The 18,518-nt window shown below is 43.0% G+C and overlaps 1 protein-coding gene across 1 annotated transcript in view; it reads right to left on the bottom strand.

Moving 5' to 3' along the window:
- trib2 (tribbles pseudokinase 2) overlaps nucleotides 1-6,684 on the bottom strand; it is a gene marked incomplete in the record, with an annotated part of 7,556 nt that extends 872 nt beyond the window's left edge. Inside the window, 3 exon segments of the mRNA XM_024291628.2 lie at nucleotides 40-766; nucleotides 3,384-3,676; nucleotides 5,404-6,684. Of these exon segments, the coding sequence (XP_024147396.1) occupies nucleotides 292-766; nucleotides 3,384-3,676; nucleotides 5,404-5,673 (1,038 nt within the window).
- Between the last annotated feature and the right edge of the window lie 11,834 nt (nucleotides 6,685-18,518).

Raw genomic sequence — 18,518 nt, 5'->3', positions numbered from 1 at the left:
TTATGAGCACCACAATAAAACAAACACATCCAAAAGAATAAAAAAAAGAACATTTGCTACATTATTTGCAACTTGCATGTGTGGCGGCGGGGGCGCCCCGGCGAGGGCCGTGCGCCGCCGGGTGATGTATAGATGTCATTTGTCATGCTGAGCTTCGGGTTTCCCGTGAAATGAAAGGAAACAGGATGGAAACACCTTTTAGAATGATTGACAAATTCACCTATCGATCGCTAAACTACGGGCTCTGCGGCGCCGCCGGCGAGCCAGCGGCGGCAGAGTCGTTGTGCTTGCTCAGCTGAAGAACTGCTCCAGCTCCTCCTCCATGTTCACCTCCGGCACGACCTGCTCGTGCTCCCTCTCCCCTCTACTGTGCGCCGGGGCGCCCCCCAGCAGCCCCACGGAGGCGAACCAGGGGTGCTCCAGGATCTCCCGCGAGGTGAGGCGCTCCGCCGGGTCCCGGCGCAGCACGGAGCGGATCAGGCACTTGGCCTTTGGCGAGAGCGTCTCGGGGACGTTGAAGTGGCCCCTGCGGATTTTGCTGAACAGGGAGCCGGGCTCCACGTCGTGGAAGGGGTAGCGCCCCACCAGGATGGTGTAGAGCATGACGCCCAGGCTCCACACGTCGGCCGCTTTCCCCGAATAGCTGCCGTTGGCGTTGAGGATCTCTGGGCTGACGTACGCCGGGCAGCCGTGTTTGTCTGACAGGGAGTCGTCGTGACCGGCCAGGATGTAAGTGTCCTCCAGGCTTTCCAGCTTTACAAGGCTTCTGTAAGCAGAGATAAAACATTCAAGATGTTAACACACTTTTTAAATCAAGACAAGTCAACTATTGACGTCAACGACCATTTCAATCATGTTTTTAGAGCTTTCCCAGTGAAATCCATCAATCTGAGTCCACTCATCCGGACCGGGTCGTGGAACAGCAGCCAAAGCAAAGATGCCAAGATGTCCCTCTCCTCTTCCCTTTCCCCGGTCACTTCCTCCTGCTCCCCTGGGGGGGACCTTGAGGCGTTCCCAGGCATGTCCGGGGTCTTCCCCGGGGCCTCCGCCAGTGGGGCATGCTTGGAACGCCTCTCTGGGGAGGGCCATCTTCGGGACATGGTCTGTGATGGCAGTCCCTCTGGGAGATGAAAGAGTGCAGGAACTGGAAGATTTCTGCTGCCAAGAAATGTTGTTCCCAGGTCAGCCGAGAGACATAGTCTTTCTAGCGTGTCCTGGGTCTTCCCCGTGTCAGGTCTTCCCCTTGTCTGGGGAAGACCTGACACGGGGAAGACCCAATGGGACAAACCCGGAACACCTCTCCAAGGAGGCGTCCAAGAGGCACAGATGATCGAGCCACCTCAACTGGCTCCTCTGAATATGGAGGAGTAGCGGCTCTACTCTTGGGTCTCTCCGGGTGACCGAGCTTCTCACTTTATAAGGAAGCTCATTTCAGCTGCTTGTAGTCGGGATCTCGTTCTTTCAATCGTGACCCAGAACTCATGAGTATATCCGAGTATTGGAACGCAGATCGACCAGAGAATTGAGAGCTTTGCTTTCCGGCTCCTGAACAAGACCCCAAGATATGCAAACTCCTCCACTTGAGGCAGGAACACTCCACCCACCAACAGAGGGCCAACTATTCCCAGTGGTCTTTAATTATGACTATGACATTTTTAGCCGAAATAAAAAAATACGAGCGACACCAAAGGGTGGGATTATTTAAATTTGCTTCCACCCACTCTTTTTGAATCAATCAAACTCTACTGGACTTTAGTTAACAATTACTTTATCTAATGAATCAAATGTGACACATGTGTAATTGGCATATACTTGTATAACGCTTTTCAACTTTCCTTGAAGGCCCAAAGTGCTTTACAGTCACAGACCCATTCATCCATTCACACACTGGTGGTGGCCCCGCGGCTGAACACTGGCGGCAACCTTCCACCAGAGGTAATGTGGGGTTCAGTGTCTTGCCCAAGGACACTTCGACAGATGGGCAGGCAAGGTGGGAATCGAACCTACAATATTTCAATCAGGAGTCAACCGCCCTACCGCTGCGCCACGGCTGGGTTTTTGTTTGTCTTCTATTTTCTAATCAATGCATTTCATTATTTCTATGAGTTTGAAAAATATTTATTTTGTCCTGTTTCACAATCTATGCTTGAAATCAATCACCTTAAACATACCAGCTCAGACAAAGAAAACGAAGAAGACGTTCATGGATCTATTTGTCTGGAAGCAGATGGATCTGAATGGATTTAAAAACTCTTTTCCTAATAGTATTTGTTTGTCTGCTCCTAAATTAAAACTATTTAAATAAAGAAATACTCATTTTTTAGCCTGATTTTGTTCAAATATGTCATCCATCATCAGAAAAACATCCCAAAAACACTTTTGTTGCAGCAAATCTTAAAAACTGCATGACAAAGGTTTAATGAAAGTGAAGATTTATTTCTGCGTCACACGCAACGCTAATTTACCTCATTTACTGGTTAATTATGAGCAATAATAATAATCAGATTTGAATGACATGCAGCCAAGCTTCTTTCTTCAAGAGGAAGATGAGCTTAATCCCTACTGTTTGTCTGTGAGATTAAGACCACAGCAAACTATCATCTGGATAACCGCTCATTTGGTAGACGTTCAAATCCGTAATTACAGTCGAGATCTGGAAGGTAAAATAATAGGAGCTTAACCCCATTTCAGAGCGGCACGCCGGTTTCTTTATGCATCTCCTCACAGTCAACCTTGTCCTCTTTTCTCCCAGCAGTCACTTCTGCGCTGTAAATGATTCAGGAAGACAAAAAAGGTGCAGGAGTAGTTTTGACAAGCCATAAAATAAATGTGGCCCTGAACTGCCCGGCACCATCAGTCTTATAAGTCGCGCTGCATCAATCTTTTAGGAGGTGGTGTGCGTCTCCGCCCGCTGAGCATTGAAGGGCACTGGACCCACAGCAAATATGTGAAGGAGATCAACTTCTTTTTCCACAGCATGTGCCAAAGCATAACGTCACTAGCTCCCTTATTAAAGTGCTGTCTGCACCTTTTGCCAACAAGAAGCCAAGGGTATCAGGTTTAAAAATATTTTCCAGATCCTCAAATGAAAAGTTGCACCAAAAAAGTTATGTTAATAAGAAATAGGAATCTATAAACAGCTGCAATTACACAATGTGGCCAACAGAGGTCACTGCAACCCCTGAGATTTTCCACAACAAAGTGGCAAAATGCTGGCCTTTCCAGCATATCCATGTTTTCATGTCACCGTGTTACATGCATGTAACGTATCCACCAATAAACCCAATTAACAAGAAGAACCGGGAAGCTTGAGTTTCATGCACCCTGAAAAACATCTGGTGTCACCGTCTCGCCTTACACCACAGAGATATGACGCCACTCACCTGTCTTCGTTCTTGAAGACGAACTTCCTCAGCTTGAGGTCGCGGAGCACCAGTCCGTTGTCGTGGCAGTGGGCCACGGCGGAGGCTATCTGATAGAAGAGCCGGGCGGCCTCGTCCTCCCGCAGCTTCTTGCAGGTGCGCACGAAAGAGTGCATGTCGCCATGGCTGCGCTCGAAGAAGACGTACGCTCGCGTCTCGCCGAGCAGAATCTCCAGGATTTGGTTTATGTGCTGGTGCTGGCCCAGGGCGAAGTAGGCCGCCAGAGACTCCTGGTACCGGCCGATGTCGAAAACCTGGAAATTAAAAACCAATCAGCTGACCTCATTTTCTTCCAGACGCTTCAAATCCCACAAATGTTTATGCCTGTTAAAGTAATACTGGCATTTAGCATCTAGGAGTTGCAGTTTCTCTTGTTTCCATGGCAACGCCTGCTCCTCCTGCGGCCAGGTGAGGAGGGCTCCACCATTTCTGCGGTCAATAGAAATGCGACCAAAAAGCTCCCAGACGGCGGAAGAAATCAATCCCGGAAGTCAGAATTGATCGCCGCCGTATCGAGGTCAGCGCTAAGCAGACGGGGTCAAACGCCTGTTAGCTCACAGGCGTGCAGAAGGCCAACAGTTTGTCACATGGCTGCGACCAAAAAAAGATTAAGGCTACAGCGCTCTTAACAGATTTATAATCCGCCAAAAGTCAATGTCAGGAAATAAAACTATTCAAGGGCTGCACCAACACAAAAGAAGGTTTGGGGAAAACCTGAAACTATGGCAGCGAGCGCGTGTGTGCGTGGTTACTGGTTCCTTTGTCAACGTTACATCATGCAACACAAGCCACGCAGCTCACCCCCATTCACTTTTTCCATTAGGCTGCTCTGTCAGCTCTCTATTTACAGTGCAAGCAATTATTAAAAAGCTGGCGGATGTGCAGCAGAACATGGAAACATCCTCTGAGAGACAGGGCGGACTCAGCAGGAGAGCTGCCACGATCAGACCTTACTTTATATTAACTACATGCTAGCTGTTTGGGGATTTTTTTTAGATTTTTAGGATCATTTTGAGTTTCAGCTACATGCTAGCTATTTTGGCTAATTTAAGATTTTCCAGTTTTTTGGGCTAATTTGGAGTTTAGCTAATATTTCAGCTGCATGCTATTTTTTTCGGGCTAATTTAAGCTTTTTTGTTTTTCATGCTATTGTGGAGTTTTGCTTATGTTTCAGCAGCATACCAGCTGTTTGCTAACTTAGGCAGTTTTTTAGCCTAATTTGGGATTTAACTTATATTTTAGTTGGCTATTAGCTTCAATGTCTTCAGTCATCAACTGCAGCATTTTCAGCATCTTCAGCAGCCAAATTCAGCTTCCAGCATTCACACTAGCATTATCACAGGAAATGTATCTAGTTTCTAGTTATATTAAAGCTGATGATGGTTAAGATGTGTGTTTTACACCCATTTTGCGCATAACAATTAGTCGACTAATCGTTAAAAATAATCTGTGATTAGACGACTATTAAAATAATCGTTTGTTGCAGCACTATTTTGCAGTTTGTGGGGGCCCAAAGGCGAACAAAAGCAAATGTCAAATAATCCAAATCTAAAAGCTAAAATCACATTTAAATGTTAAAGAAATGCATTTTTATTTATACTTAAAATTACATCTATTGAATGTGCCAATTTATTAAATCAGTCGGAAGAAACGACTATAACTGAACTCTTGAGGACAATAGTTGGAAGTCTCTCCTCTGGATTATACCATTGCTGCAGATGAAGGGGGGAGACGAAACTCTTTCACATGATGCCATTTCAGTACTTTGATGTTTTTTTCCTTATTATTCTTTTTACAGAGATAAATACAAATAATATTGAGCGTAAAATGTATTTTACTAGGAGTTAACCTTTGTCTAATGGTAAGTCTGCCCCAAATGTTGGTAGAATATTTGCATCTGAGCTTGCAAATACTCAAAAATGAGGTTAAAAGGAATAAAAATAGCGCATTTTTTTGGAGGGGGTGTTTGGTTTTCACTCACCTTACACACCAGCTCGTCCCCGCTGTGCAGGTGGGCGGCTCTGAAAACGTGGTCTCCCTCCAGCGGCTCCAACAAAAGGTAGTCCCCGATGCGGGAGATGCAGTGCGAGGAGTCCGGGGTCTCCGGCGGGCTGGGGGACCCGAGGTTGGGGCTGAAGCTCTGGTGCGACTCGGTGGTCCTCAAGCAAGTCAGTTTCTCGAAGTCGTGGGATTTGTGTCTCGATCTCCCATAGCGTGAAATATTAATTGGATTTGACCTCTGTATGTTCATGAGGAATAAGTGCGATAGAGCCACGAACTCCGGGTTTTTTTAGAACGTGGATGGATCGATAATTTACTATTTTTAATCAAACCTTGAATTAAATATATATGTATATATAAAATAAAGTTGTTATTATGAGTCCCGCTGATGAAAGGATTAATCAACAAGCTGGGATTTCATTCAACAAAAAAGACGCATTTTTACAATAATTCATCTCCTTATTTTTTAATCTACGTATTACAATTTTTTAAAAAATAAATTCAAAAATTGGTGCAAGTTTATATCGATATTCCCAGCAATGTGCTGCAATTTCATGAACGCAGCGAGCGAGACAAAGGCTACAAAAAGTTAGCTTTAAAAATGAATGAAGACCGCTCGTCTGCTGCTAGCTTATCTTGCCGGTTCGTTTCGTAAAACGGAAACAATAGTTTGGACTTCCGCTGCAAAAACGGAGGAAATGTTGGATTTTTTAACAATAAAAAATAACACTAACAAAGAAAATGTGAACCAATTAGAGTCGTTTAAATAATTTTCCTTCTCGAACAAATGAGAGGGCTAGCAAAAACAAAGCTAACTAGTTAGCTTGGCTAGCTAACGAGTACCAGGTCACTGCACGGCCTTGTTCCCCGGATTCGCATCCGTGCACGGTGATAATCATCGACCGCAGAGGAGAAAACCCCATCCGGAAAGACTGCTGCTGTTTCTGTTTAGTGTGTGCGGGAGTCGGCGGTTCGTCCGATGGAAGAAAATGTTCCGTCTTTGGGTCTCCTGCTGGAAGGAAGGAAGGAAAGGGACGGCCGGCCAATTTCCCAGGCCAATCCCTTGATTTAGCAGGACATCCTCACTCCCGTGATACCGCGGTGCTTCTTACGTGGCGGGGATCAGTCCATGCAGAGCGGAGAGGAGCCAGCTGAGCGGACTGCACGCACTGCGCCTGCACGGAGCCAGCGAGCGAGCCTTCCTACCGGGGAGGAGGGAGGAGGGGATTCTGCCAGGCTCACATACGCGAGCTCTCGGCCCCGCCCACTGACGTCAAGGAGGACTCGCCCTCCGATTGGCTGCCGGACTCCCCCTGGAGTCACGTGGCAGCAACAAGCTGTGGTCGCGCCCCCAGGAATCTAAATGCAGCGCGTGGTGAAACGACTCCGTCTGTACGTGCTGTGCTGCCGCTGCAAACGTGTTTCCTCCTGAAATGTCACTCAGAGGAAAGCAGGGGGATCCCTGTTCACAATACTACACTCTACTGTAACGGGTTTGAACTCATTAAAGTGCTTTTTAATTAAATGTGCTTTAAAAAATGAAATATAGTTATAAAATACCTAAATATATGTTCTTAATCGAAAAAAACACACCTTAAGCAAACTAGTAAGTGATAAAATAAAAAATATACAAGGCATAAGCATGAAAATAACAGAAAACAAACATGAAATTGTTATAAAAAGAGAGGTTATAGCATGTGTCAAAGTCAATCTTATATCAATCTTATATATTTTATTGTTATTAATGACCCGATGTTATCTTGCACTCATTTCTAGCTGGTATAATTTTGACAAAATACATTTTTATGGAGAGTAAAATATTGAAAGTTTCTTAAGGTTAAGTATATTATTCATAATTATGTAGAAGAGTTACGGTTTTAAAGTTTTTAAAATTTGCATTCTGCTAGCTTTTTGTACTATTTTGGGATTTACTAATAATTTTTAGGCTGTTTTGGAGTCTATCTAATATTTCAGCAACATGCTAGCTGTTTTGGCTTGCACATCGCTAATGCTAGCTCGGGGTTGTGAGAGGCTGTAAGCTAGTGGGGGAGAGTGTAAGTCTTAGAAATAAAGCAAATTAAACGACCACCAGTCTTTGAAAATAAATAAAAACTTGATTGCAGTGGGACTTTAAATCCTTAAATATACAGTAAGGGTGTAGGGAAAAACCGATTCTGCGATATATCGCGATATTTCATTAGGCGATTCTTATCGATTTAAAATGTTGACGGCGTTCATTCTGTCACGCTGCTTCATCAAACTGTACGACTGATTTAGGTTGGAGGTGTGAGGGGGCAGGAGTAGATAGATGGATGATGGGAAGAGGGGCGGGTTGCTCTGCACCAACAGCCCCGCCCACAACTTAAGTGGATTTCCAATGAAATCCTGCCGCTCTGCAGAAACTATAATTTTTGGCTAAAAACTGCGTAATCACAAATACAAGACCACTGATTTGAAGATAAATCAAAATATAATTCTATTCGTAGGTAAACGAGCACTTCTCTAATCGTTTCCTCTTTCTTTGGGACCACCTGACTTTGCCCCCACAACACAGACATGCACTTTCACACAGTGGGTTCTCATCTCTCAGACAGTAGTTCACAGTTGCAGGCTGCGGCTGCACCCACATAGCTTTTCAAGCATATGAGTGTGCAAGTTTTTGCAATATAATCTGTGCGAGCCACCCACTTTGTTCTCTGTTTCAGAGCTGGAACATTCCTTCCTGTGCGATAGCTTCTTCACTTTTGTCTAGAATTATGTGAACACACTTTGCTTCTGATGTTACAGATGTCACGTCTGATGAGAGAAATTCCCAAATTTCCAAAGCTCTGATTTCAAATCCTCCTTATTCTCAATGTTTAACAAGCATTTCTGTTTTCTGCTTAATGTTTTGTGGAGGCAATTCAATCCTGAGAAGGAAGTTTGAGGCTGAGAAAAATGCCAAGTGAGAGGGAAACATGTAAAAAACCGCAACTTTTAAATGACATGTGGTGGAAATCAAAGAAAAAGCCCCAGAAAATGTTGAACTTCTCTATCAATTTGTTCAGAGGAAAAAAGAGAGACCTAACTTTAACACGTTATCTGTGGTGTTGTCGGTTGGGTTGAGAAAATCTTTACTTTTATAGCACAGATGAGTCATGAAATTGGCCACCTATATATGCAACACCATATTAAGGCTGTTCTTATGTATGTCAGGCCTCCACCGGGTGAGAAAAAAAACACAAGAAGTACAAATCTGAAGGACAGAGAGTTCTGGAGATGCTCACAATCACGATATAAACCTAAAAACACACATATGTATATAGAAATAAATCAAATTATTTTCAACACTATTTCCTATTTCACTCACATTTTTCCTGGTTAACTTAGTGCAGGAAACGCACTTTACTAGAAAAAGTATCCGGTAGGTTGAGCTTGTCAAACAAACTTTCAAACGACATTTCTCTCTTTTTCCAAATCAGAACGAAACAACCCACACGGATTATTTAACTGCTTTTCCCTCCGAGGCAACAGGAAATGTAAGCGCCTTTGAGTGACAGGTCGCGGAGGCCCGGCCTCCCGTATTTGGAGGGAAAGCATGTTGGCTTGAGGGGTAGACGGGCCTGGCGTCACTGGCTTGGATCTCTCCTTCCTCTAGTCAGACGGCTGAGTGAGGACTTGTGGCAGCCCAGTCACTCGACGCGGTGACTCACTCCAGAAGTGGCGAGGTTAATAATAGCCGTACATTAGAGCTTCTAAAGTCAAATCACACGGCTTCAGCAGCTTCAGACCGTGTTGTTTTGCAATTCTAAAATGCATTTTCAGATTTTATATTGCATAATGTGAGCATGCACAAACACAAATCCATGATTGTGGCTGAAAATGACTTCAAGTTCAACCCATTTTAATCTGCCAAAAACACAAGTATGTATCGGTTATGCGGTTTTATCACAAGTGTGTTAAACAAACAACTCAGTAAAGACTTGGAGAAAGTCTCTAAAGAGTCGACACAATGACATGAAATTAAAGCTAAAAAAAACGTGATTCTAATATTGAAACGTTTGAATGGTGTGAAAAGTTAAATCAAAGTAAAACCGCTACAGCATTGTCAGGCCTGCAGGCGCTCCCGGCTGCTACCTGTCTATGAAAAGCCTTTTTATCATTTAACAATATCCTAGATATCAGGCTTTTAAAATCCTAACTAGTAACAAAAGGATAACTAATAAACTAGTGACATCCCAAAATGTGAAGTAGTTAACTAGTATTCTTTACTAGTGGGCCCTATATGTGCTTACCTATTAACTACTAGTGACCTAATGGGCTTTTTGCAATGCACTACTAAACTAGTGCAATTTTTCTCTCGTACTAACTAGTAATGCTTACATACATGTCACCCGTCAAGTACTTAACATTTTGCATTTCACTGGTAAGAAAAATAGATTTTGGTCACACTAGTTTACTACTAAACTTTACAGGAGGACTTGTTGAAAATGTGCATACGACTAGTAAACTTAAAATGGGCACTAGTTATTTAGTGGGTACTATTTGTCCTTATTAGTTAACTAGTGACAATCAAAAAAGTTCACTCTTTAACTGATGGGCTTATGCACCCTACTAGTTAACTAGTGCAATGTTTCTCTCTCACTAGTTAACTAGTAAGACTTCCAGACATCTCAGACTAGTACAAACGACTATACAGACTAGTCAACTAGTTAAAATTGAGTGTGTCACTAGTAAACTAGTATAAACAAGACTTTGGTCACACTAGTGTACTAGTTAGCTTTACAGAAACCTTACTAGTTAAATTGTTGAAAATTTGGATGCAACTGGGTATCTAGTAACATTAAAATGTAAACTAGTTTACTAGTGGGCACCATCTATGCTACCAATTAAGCAATGACAATCTAAAAATGCCACTTCTTGACCAGTTTTTGCACCACACTAGTTAACTAGAGCATTAATTAACTAGTAAGATTTACATACATCTCACTAGTCAACTACTTAACATTTCATATGTGACTAGTAAACCGGTAAGAGATTTTGGTGCACAAATGCACTTTACTAGAGAGCTACTAGTTAAATAGTAATGTTAAAAAGATGCACTAGTTCACTAGTGTGCACTATCTATGGTTACTAGTTAATTAGCGAGAATAAACAAGGTGAGTAGTTAACTAGTTGGCTTTTTGAACTGCAACAGTCAACTAGTGCATTTTTTTCAATCACTAGTTAACCAATAAGACTTACCTACATCACACTAGTTAACTAGTTACATTTTGTCACAAGTAAACTAGTATGAAATTTTGGTATGTCTAGTTTACTAGTGAGCGTTACAGGAGACTTACTAGCAAACCTATTTGTTATTTGCATTTCGCAGTTAACTAGTGGCTTTTTAAGATCTCCACAAGTTAACTAACTTCACTAGCTCTAAGTTTATTAGTATTAACTAGTTCACATTTTCGCCTGCCACTAGTTAACTAGTTGTAATTTTTATCAAAAGTAAGTTAGGCTTAAAACAGTCTGATATCGAGGATTTCGATTAAGTAATAAAAGTTCTTGCCATACCAGCCCCCGACTCGCCCCTCCAGCCTTTGCTCTCCTGGTCAGAGCTCCACGTGACGACTCCATAAAAAAACACAACACTCTTTTCAAAATGGCGGCTTTCCTGTTGGTTTATCTCTATAGCAACCATTTCATTTTGGGTCGCCTGGAGGTGACGAACGAGTTTATGTGGTTTGTAGAGGACTCAGCAAAAGTCAATTTTCTGGATTTCCTTAGGAACGGAGGATTTTTACAAACCACGCCCACATTCCTAATCATTCTGTTCTCATTTTCTTAAAATTTCTAAAAATTGTGATAAAAAGTGCTCAAGCAACAGAAAAATGCTACTTTCGTGAGCTCGCCAGATTAACACCAAAGAAAATCTACAACTGCTAAAGCAAAAAAAAACTTCCCCAAGTAGCTTCCCAATGATGCTCGAGGAGTTAGGAGGCCGTAAAATAACATTCAGAGGAGTTTAAATGTGTAGAAGGTACCAAAGGTGATTTTTCAATTTTTTTTTTTTTTTAATTTAAGATGGCGGACTCTTCTCGAGGTCAAAGCTCAACAAAACTGTGGTTGTAGACTTACCCTGGCGCCATGTGTGGGAGATTTTGTGAAAATCACTCAAAAACGTTTGTGTGAATGAAAATAAGAATTTTGCTAAATTTCACACTTTGCCACAAAAAAATGCCAGAAATTCCTTTTTATGGGGTGCTAGCTGTGTGAGTTTTGGATTATGTGGCGGGGTACAAATTTTCCCTCAAATGCGCTGGAAGAAAGACGTCCAGGACTCATGCGGGACGTAAGTCATGACACCATGAACTGATCCTGTTTAAGAGATTAATAAACAGAAGAGTTTTTTTGTTTTACCTTTCAGTGCAGAGGTCACAAGAGGTTCAAACTCTTCAAGCAGACAAGAGAGAATCTTTTTCAAATTTATGTTCAGTTTCTTTTGATGCAAATGCTTCTATAAAGTGAAACGGCGCCTTTACATGGAAAGAGACGAGCTTTTAACAAATCCTTTAGGTGGTGCTACAGAAACTGAATGAAATATTTGACATTTTTGGAAATTTTCATCAATAAAAATAATATTCTTTGTCACTGTTTTAGGAGTTTTACCCTCCAAACTGTTTTAACTGCACAATGTGTCTTATTCACCGATTCTCACCAATGCATTAGCATGCCTGTGGCAGCAGTCAGGCACCAGCACGGAGTTCAGTTTAGCTCAGGGACATTGATCCATGAAGAGGGGTCTTTGAGTTACAGCCAGTCAGTAACAAAGACACATGATCTCTTCGGGTGCTTGTGGCTTCAGCTGATGATAGTTTTAACACATTCTCATGCTCAAATCATCCCGTTTCCTGCGTCTGGTTTGGGAACATTTCAAACAACTCCAAATAATTAGATGGATAGGTTTGGAAAAGATCAGGATTTGGTTACAATAGCGACCACATTTCCACATTTCTATTCCGTTTTCTGGTCCACCATGACCTTAATCCAGTATGACTGAGTCTTGGTTTATAAAAACTCTAAATGGTACTTCCCAAACTATCTGTTACTATGCAACCACCTTTATGCTTAATGTGCGTTTTGGTCACACAGATCATGAAAGCGTTTCTCTATCACTGTCCTTGCCCAGCCTCTGCACAAAAACACAAGTTATGAATATATGTTTATATTTAGGTTCGTGGAGCATTCAAGCTGCTGCCATGGCAACCCCACTTTCATCCTCCATGGGGAAATGGTACAGGACACTAAACTTGCTAATACACACTCGGCGAAGCTCATGAGGACTCCCATGCTCTAATCTCACGAGAAAGGAACATTTTGTGCCCAAAAGGTACACGGTGTGCCTGTTTAGAAAGAAGGAAATGAAGGCAGGGGGTCATGATCCAATTTGTGTCGTAGATGCATAGAATTAAATCACTTTGGAACAAATGTGCTGTTTCAGCTTTTCCACCATTACACATTCAGAACAATAACATTTATGGGGGTTCTCCGACCTGCAGTCGCTGAAGATTCAACTGCCCTCGTCTCCTTATCTCAACTCTCTGCTGCTTAATCTGGATCTCATGTGACAAACCGAGTCTATGCTTGAGCACAGCGAGGTCCATCGCTGACACTTCAGCGCATGCACCTATTTATTGCTTATGCCACACATGTGGGACGACAGCGACTTGACGGATGAGTCACACAAAAACGGGCTTCTCCGCCTGGATCCTTCACTTCCTTTAAGGTCAGATCTACAGTAAAGAATCTTCCTGTGCTGTAAATGGTAACAGGAGGAGGGCAGACGGAGAAGAAGAAACCTCAGGGAGGTCCACATGAAGGAGGGACCCTCTCCCAGGACGGACAAGCGATGTACCAGGACTGGTAAAGAAGAATGAGCTTATCTGACTCTACATCTACATGTTTGAATGGAGTAGCAGATGGGCTTCATCCAGAACTGGAGGACAGGTGGGGGCGCAAGTCGAGCCAGAGGTGAGGTCCACGGCCAAGAACAGGAGCACACCTGGAATCTGGACTCTCTCCTGCTCTCTCGGGAGAGGTGGGAAAGAGGGACAACACATGAATCACACTGCACCAAACAGAGGCACGGAGAACTAAGTGAAAAAACGTAAAGCGAAAATGTTCATGTCTTTTTTTTTATCTACGGGCATGCTGCGGGCGCAACAACAATTATACAACATGTGAGGGTAAAAAAGTTGAGATGGAGGCGTGTCGAATGGATATTTAGTTGATCTCTTCCAAATCCTACAGAGTGTTCAAAGATCCCGTTAGCGCCGTTCATGTGATACGTCTTTGTTGATGTTCTGGTTTGTGAAGACATCCTATGGACTCTGTGTGTGGTCAATTAATGACTACTAGAGTCACTAGAGAGAATGACATCATACAACTTTCATAAGACATAAGAATACTTCTCGATAAACTTACCTCATTCTCGCCAACGACGTCCCTTAAGGTGGCCATCAAGGGAAGACACACCTGTGTTCCCCCTTAAGATGCAGTCGCTCCTTTCTACGGCCCCCCACGGACCTGGACATGGACCTTTTGGTCCATTTTGCAGGTTTGCTAATATTTAAGCTAAACACTAGCTGTTCTGGCTAACTTTTTTTCATTTTTCATCAAGCGGAGAGTGGCGAACCCGAAAGGGATAAGCCCAAAGGTGAACAACATCAAGCGGAGAGTTACGGTAAAATAGTATCTTCAGATTTGCGAGTCACTCCCACTTGATGACATCATCAATAGTTGCTGGTGAGCTATGTTAGTGTGGAGCTGCTAGCGCACGGAAATACATAACAACATCGGTTTTATACCTTCAAAAAAGGATTTCGGACAACCCTACCCCTCCAATTGGGGCATTTGGAAGCCGTAGGGCAGGGGGTAGTACAGAGTCAACGACCAGCAAAGATTTACCAAAAGATCAGGCTGCTTTAGTCCAAAAACACATTTTTAGTCGTGACTTTCCTGCTAATGATGTCTGAACGAGGCTCCGACATCTCAAACATACCATTGCATGTCAAGCAAACGCGAGACTCGACCAGAACATTTGGGAAAGCCATTTCAGAGAAATGCTTACACTCTTTTTCCTGGCCTTTTCCCTGTTTTTTCATGCAGAGAAACCCACAGATGGAGGCTGCGAGCCTTCAGGCCAAACACGCAACGTCACACACATGAAGTCCTTTCAAGATAAGGCGCTAATGTGGCAGATCCGGTAAAGACGGGGTGCAAATGAGAGGAGCGCCGCCGAGTTCTCAGTGATCGTGGCCTTGATGGGTTTTTCTACGTGACAGCCCCTTCAGCAGCACACGTCGACATGTGAAACTCAGATGAGGGAGATAAACCTGGCAATGAGAACGGCTCACCCGCCACTTTCTCAGCTGCCCAGTTTTTATGCTGCGCTCCGCTTTAATGTTGTCCTGGTTTTGCCGTGTGTTTGCAGGCAAACCGAGGCGTGAGTGGCACGCAGGCTTTCCCACCTGATTGCTTTTATTTTGTCATCACACGCATCCCCCATCGAGATCCTCCGCGCTTTGTCAACAACAAACAGAGCGTTCCTGATGCAAGCAAAACCCCTGAAAAGATGATGCAAGAGCTTCCCCGCTGAGTTATTCAGCCGCAGATTCACACTGATGCACTTCCATTTTCATTTCGCCAAATCTCATTACCTTTTGCTCTCTTCCTTTCTGTGTGCACACATGCATGTTCATGCATGCTCACGTGTCGCGCACAAATAGCGGGAATATGATGAAATTATTGCGGCGTTGGAGCTTTTTGTCCATTTCCTGCTGACAGGTGACCTACAAGTGAGGCGTCATTAAAGACAAAAACTGAGTCCTTTTGTCTGGGATAAACGGGTTTGTTGGGAGGCCTGTGAGAGGTTGAGAAAACTCCAGAGAAGGGAGGAATTTATGCCCACTACAGCAACTGGACCACTGTTGTGTACAGAACAATGAAAAATAAAGACGGACGTTGTTGAATGCTTCACAGTACCAGATAGCAGCGCATGTCCACTACCTAGAAGAGGATTGGCGCGAAACGTCCAAGAGGTGCGAATCTTGCTCTAGGATTTATCCTTCACGGCTCTATTCCGATACATGAAAGACTCGAATTAGAATTACGGTTGGGAACAAAACACAATTATTCATTTTCAAAAAAAATATCATGTTCAGAAAAGGACGCCATTCATACGTCACTACCAAACCCAAGTCCCCGATTGGTCAAAACTCTACCTGCTTTAGCATTGAATGGATGTACGTAGAGAAAGAAAAAAGTCGTAGAAACTTACAGAGAGACACGTTAACACGAGATTTTACCTGGAAGCCATAAATGCGCGTTTACATGGACTTTATGCTGCATTCTCACTGGATGCGATTCAACTTTACGCAAATGTACAGATGTGATCTTAGGATCTGTGGCGTGATTTGGGTCTCATGTGTGGTGATATTCACGCAGCATCTCGGCCACTTTGGACACGTTTTCAGTGATTCGATCCAGGCGAAGAATGCTGTCCTAGTCCACCGGCAGTTGGCTGCCAAGACGGGCAGCGGGTGCCGTCGTAGCAGGCGCTATCGCTCCAGCTCCATGTGCTTATAACAATAATAAAATAATTAATACAATTTAACAAATCCTCCACTTTTATTAATCCCCTCAGGGTTTAATGCTCCAACTGGGCAAAAGGCACAAGTATCATTTAAAACTACAGCTGCCACGATTAGTCGACGACTAATCGACTGTTAAAATAGTCAACGACTAATCGATTATTTCAACAGCCGACGGTTAATCGACTATTTCAGTAGTTTTTCCCTTATTTTTTCTTAGTTTTATCATTATAATCTCTTTATTAGATGTTTAATAAAACTATTTTAATTGTCTAGTGTTAGTTGGTTTAAAGCTAACAAAGATGTGTTTTACATCCAGCTTACGCGACTAATCAAAAAAATGAATCTGCGATTTATTGACTATTATAATAACTATTTGTGGTAGCTCTATTTAAAACACTTCATGAGTGAAGTACACAACATTTAAACCCAAACTCCATGTTTTCCATGGTGTGGCAGCGAATGACGTCCAGAACAACCATGGCGGTGGCTCCGCGGCAGACGCATCGAGCTGTGTGTCAAACGAGAGGCAGTAGACGTAAATCTGAATCGTGTCGGATGTGAATGCAGCTTCACATTGACAGGGACTGCTTGACCGTGTACAGGCAAGGGCTTAGCTCTGATGAAAATGATGTTCTTGAGGCATTTTCTGATGATTTCTAGAAAATTAAGCTTAAAATAGTATTTCTGAGATTTTTTTTTAATTAAAATCGGTGTGAATCCAGAGAAGATAAACAATACAGTTTATAAATATTTGTAATGTAGAACATATGCTGGGCGGGGCTACAAATTCCTTGCTCCGCCCCCTTTTGATCTATCCACTTGAAGACGACTAGATTCAAAACGGTACGGCTGGATGGTAATGTTAGCTTGTGGCTGTGAGCTAGCCTGAGAACGTGTAAACAGACAAGTGATAAAAATGGGGGCGGGGCTGTTCTGAGTCAGTGGTCCCGCCCACTATTCAGAGGCTAATTTCGAATGAACTCCTGCAGAAACTTTCTAAAAAACGATACAAGTTTTTGATTCTGGTTAAAAACGACTCTCAGAAAGCTTTTGAAAGATCTGAATAAATGATCTGGAACTTTCTTGCACACCTCAAAAGCGCCTCAGGTCAACACTGACCTGTACATTTTTGAAGACATTGCTTCACCTTTGCTTTAAAGCTTAAAGAGTGTTGTGGTCTCTGCCACCTGAATTCATCCAGAGAAGAGCTGCTGCAATATCAGATAAGGCCGAGCTACAGCAGCGCGCCGACAGAGCCGGCCCTGAAAATGACTTTGGAGATGCCGCCTGGACGAGGTGTGTTATTGCTCTGAGAGCGAGCAGGCCACTGCATCACAGGAAAAACTAACAGATGGCCTGCAAGAACCTGCGCGGCGACCCCGCTGATTTCTGCTGTAATAACTGCAAGAGAAATGACACCGAACAAAAAAGCAATCTTCTCTGAAGGAGATAACATCTTGTTTTGAAGGGGAAGAAAACAGGAGACACGGGCCTACAAAGGAATTACCCAGCATTGTGCAGCAACAGCATCGCAGATGCAATAAGCCGCTGGATGAGTGCAGCTGATTAATGACCCTAAACGTGGAGGAAATGCCTAAAAGAGGTTTTTATGTGCAGTTTCTGAAAGTGTAGATTACTATGGAGATGTGTCAAGAACTCCCTAGTGCCATGAATGTGAAATGCTTTCCTGGAGTGGCTAAAACCTTTTTAAACATCAGTTAAAGGACTAAAACAAATTCACAAATGCAAATGAGTTTGGAAGCTCTCAGTTTCTCTTTGATTTGCAAGTGGTGCCAACAGTGACTCGCAGAAGACCTCTGGGTGCAGCTGAACGGATCCGCACCGAACGAAAACGTGCAACCTACTTTGAGCAAAAATACCTCGGCTCCTCTTCACACTGCAGTTGTATCAGGCGGCTCCAATTTAGATGATGCAACTGGAATCTGCTGGAGTGGAAGGAGCGCATTTGTCCAGAATTAAAGAAACAAGGGCGCTGGGATGTGTCTGGCTCGCAGGCTTCAGAGGACTTTTGTTTGAGAAAAGACTTTGAAACTCCACGAAACCCAACGCAAGCGTGGAGTCATGTCTGCTCCAACCTTATGAATAAAACTCACCCATTCGGACGGTGGCCCTGAAGTCCAAATCACAGCAGCAAATCACTCGGCACAAAAACAATATGTAAAAAAAAAATAAAAAAAACTAAATATCTTATAAAAAACTTTAGAAATCTAAATAAAACATGTCAACAACATAAAATACTAATAAAAGTTATTTGATTTGTACCCATGGATACAACAGATTATTAAGGCTACCAGAGAAAAAAATTAATTTATGAGAATATTTATGAGGAAAAATCCTACTTTTACAATACATTCATGATTTTACAACAATAAAGTCGTACAATTATGAGAAAAAAAGCAATCCTGGTGTTATTTTCCTTCTTTTACAAGAATAGAGGTGTTCAATAATGGGA

The sequence above is a fragment of the Oryzias melastigma genome, linkage group LG24 (genome assembly GCF_002922805.2).
Source record: "Oryzias melastigma strain HK-1 linkage group LG24, ASM292280v2, whole genome shotgun sequence".
Taxonomy (NCBI): Eukaryota; Metazoa; Chordata; class Actinopteri; order Beloniformes; family Adrianichthyidae; genus Oryzias; species Oryzias melastigma.
The sequence above is the reverse complement of the archived record's forward strand: the minus strand, read 5'-3'. Positions and strand labels throughout refer to the sequence as shown.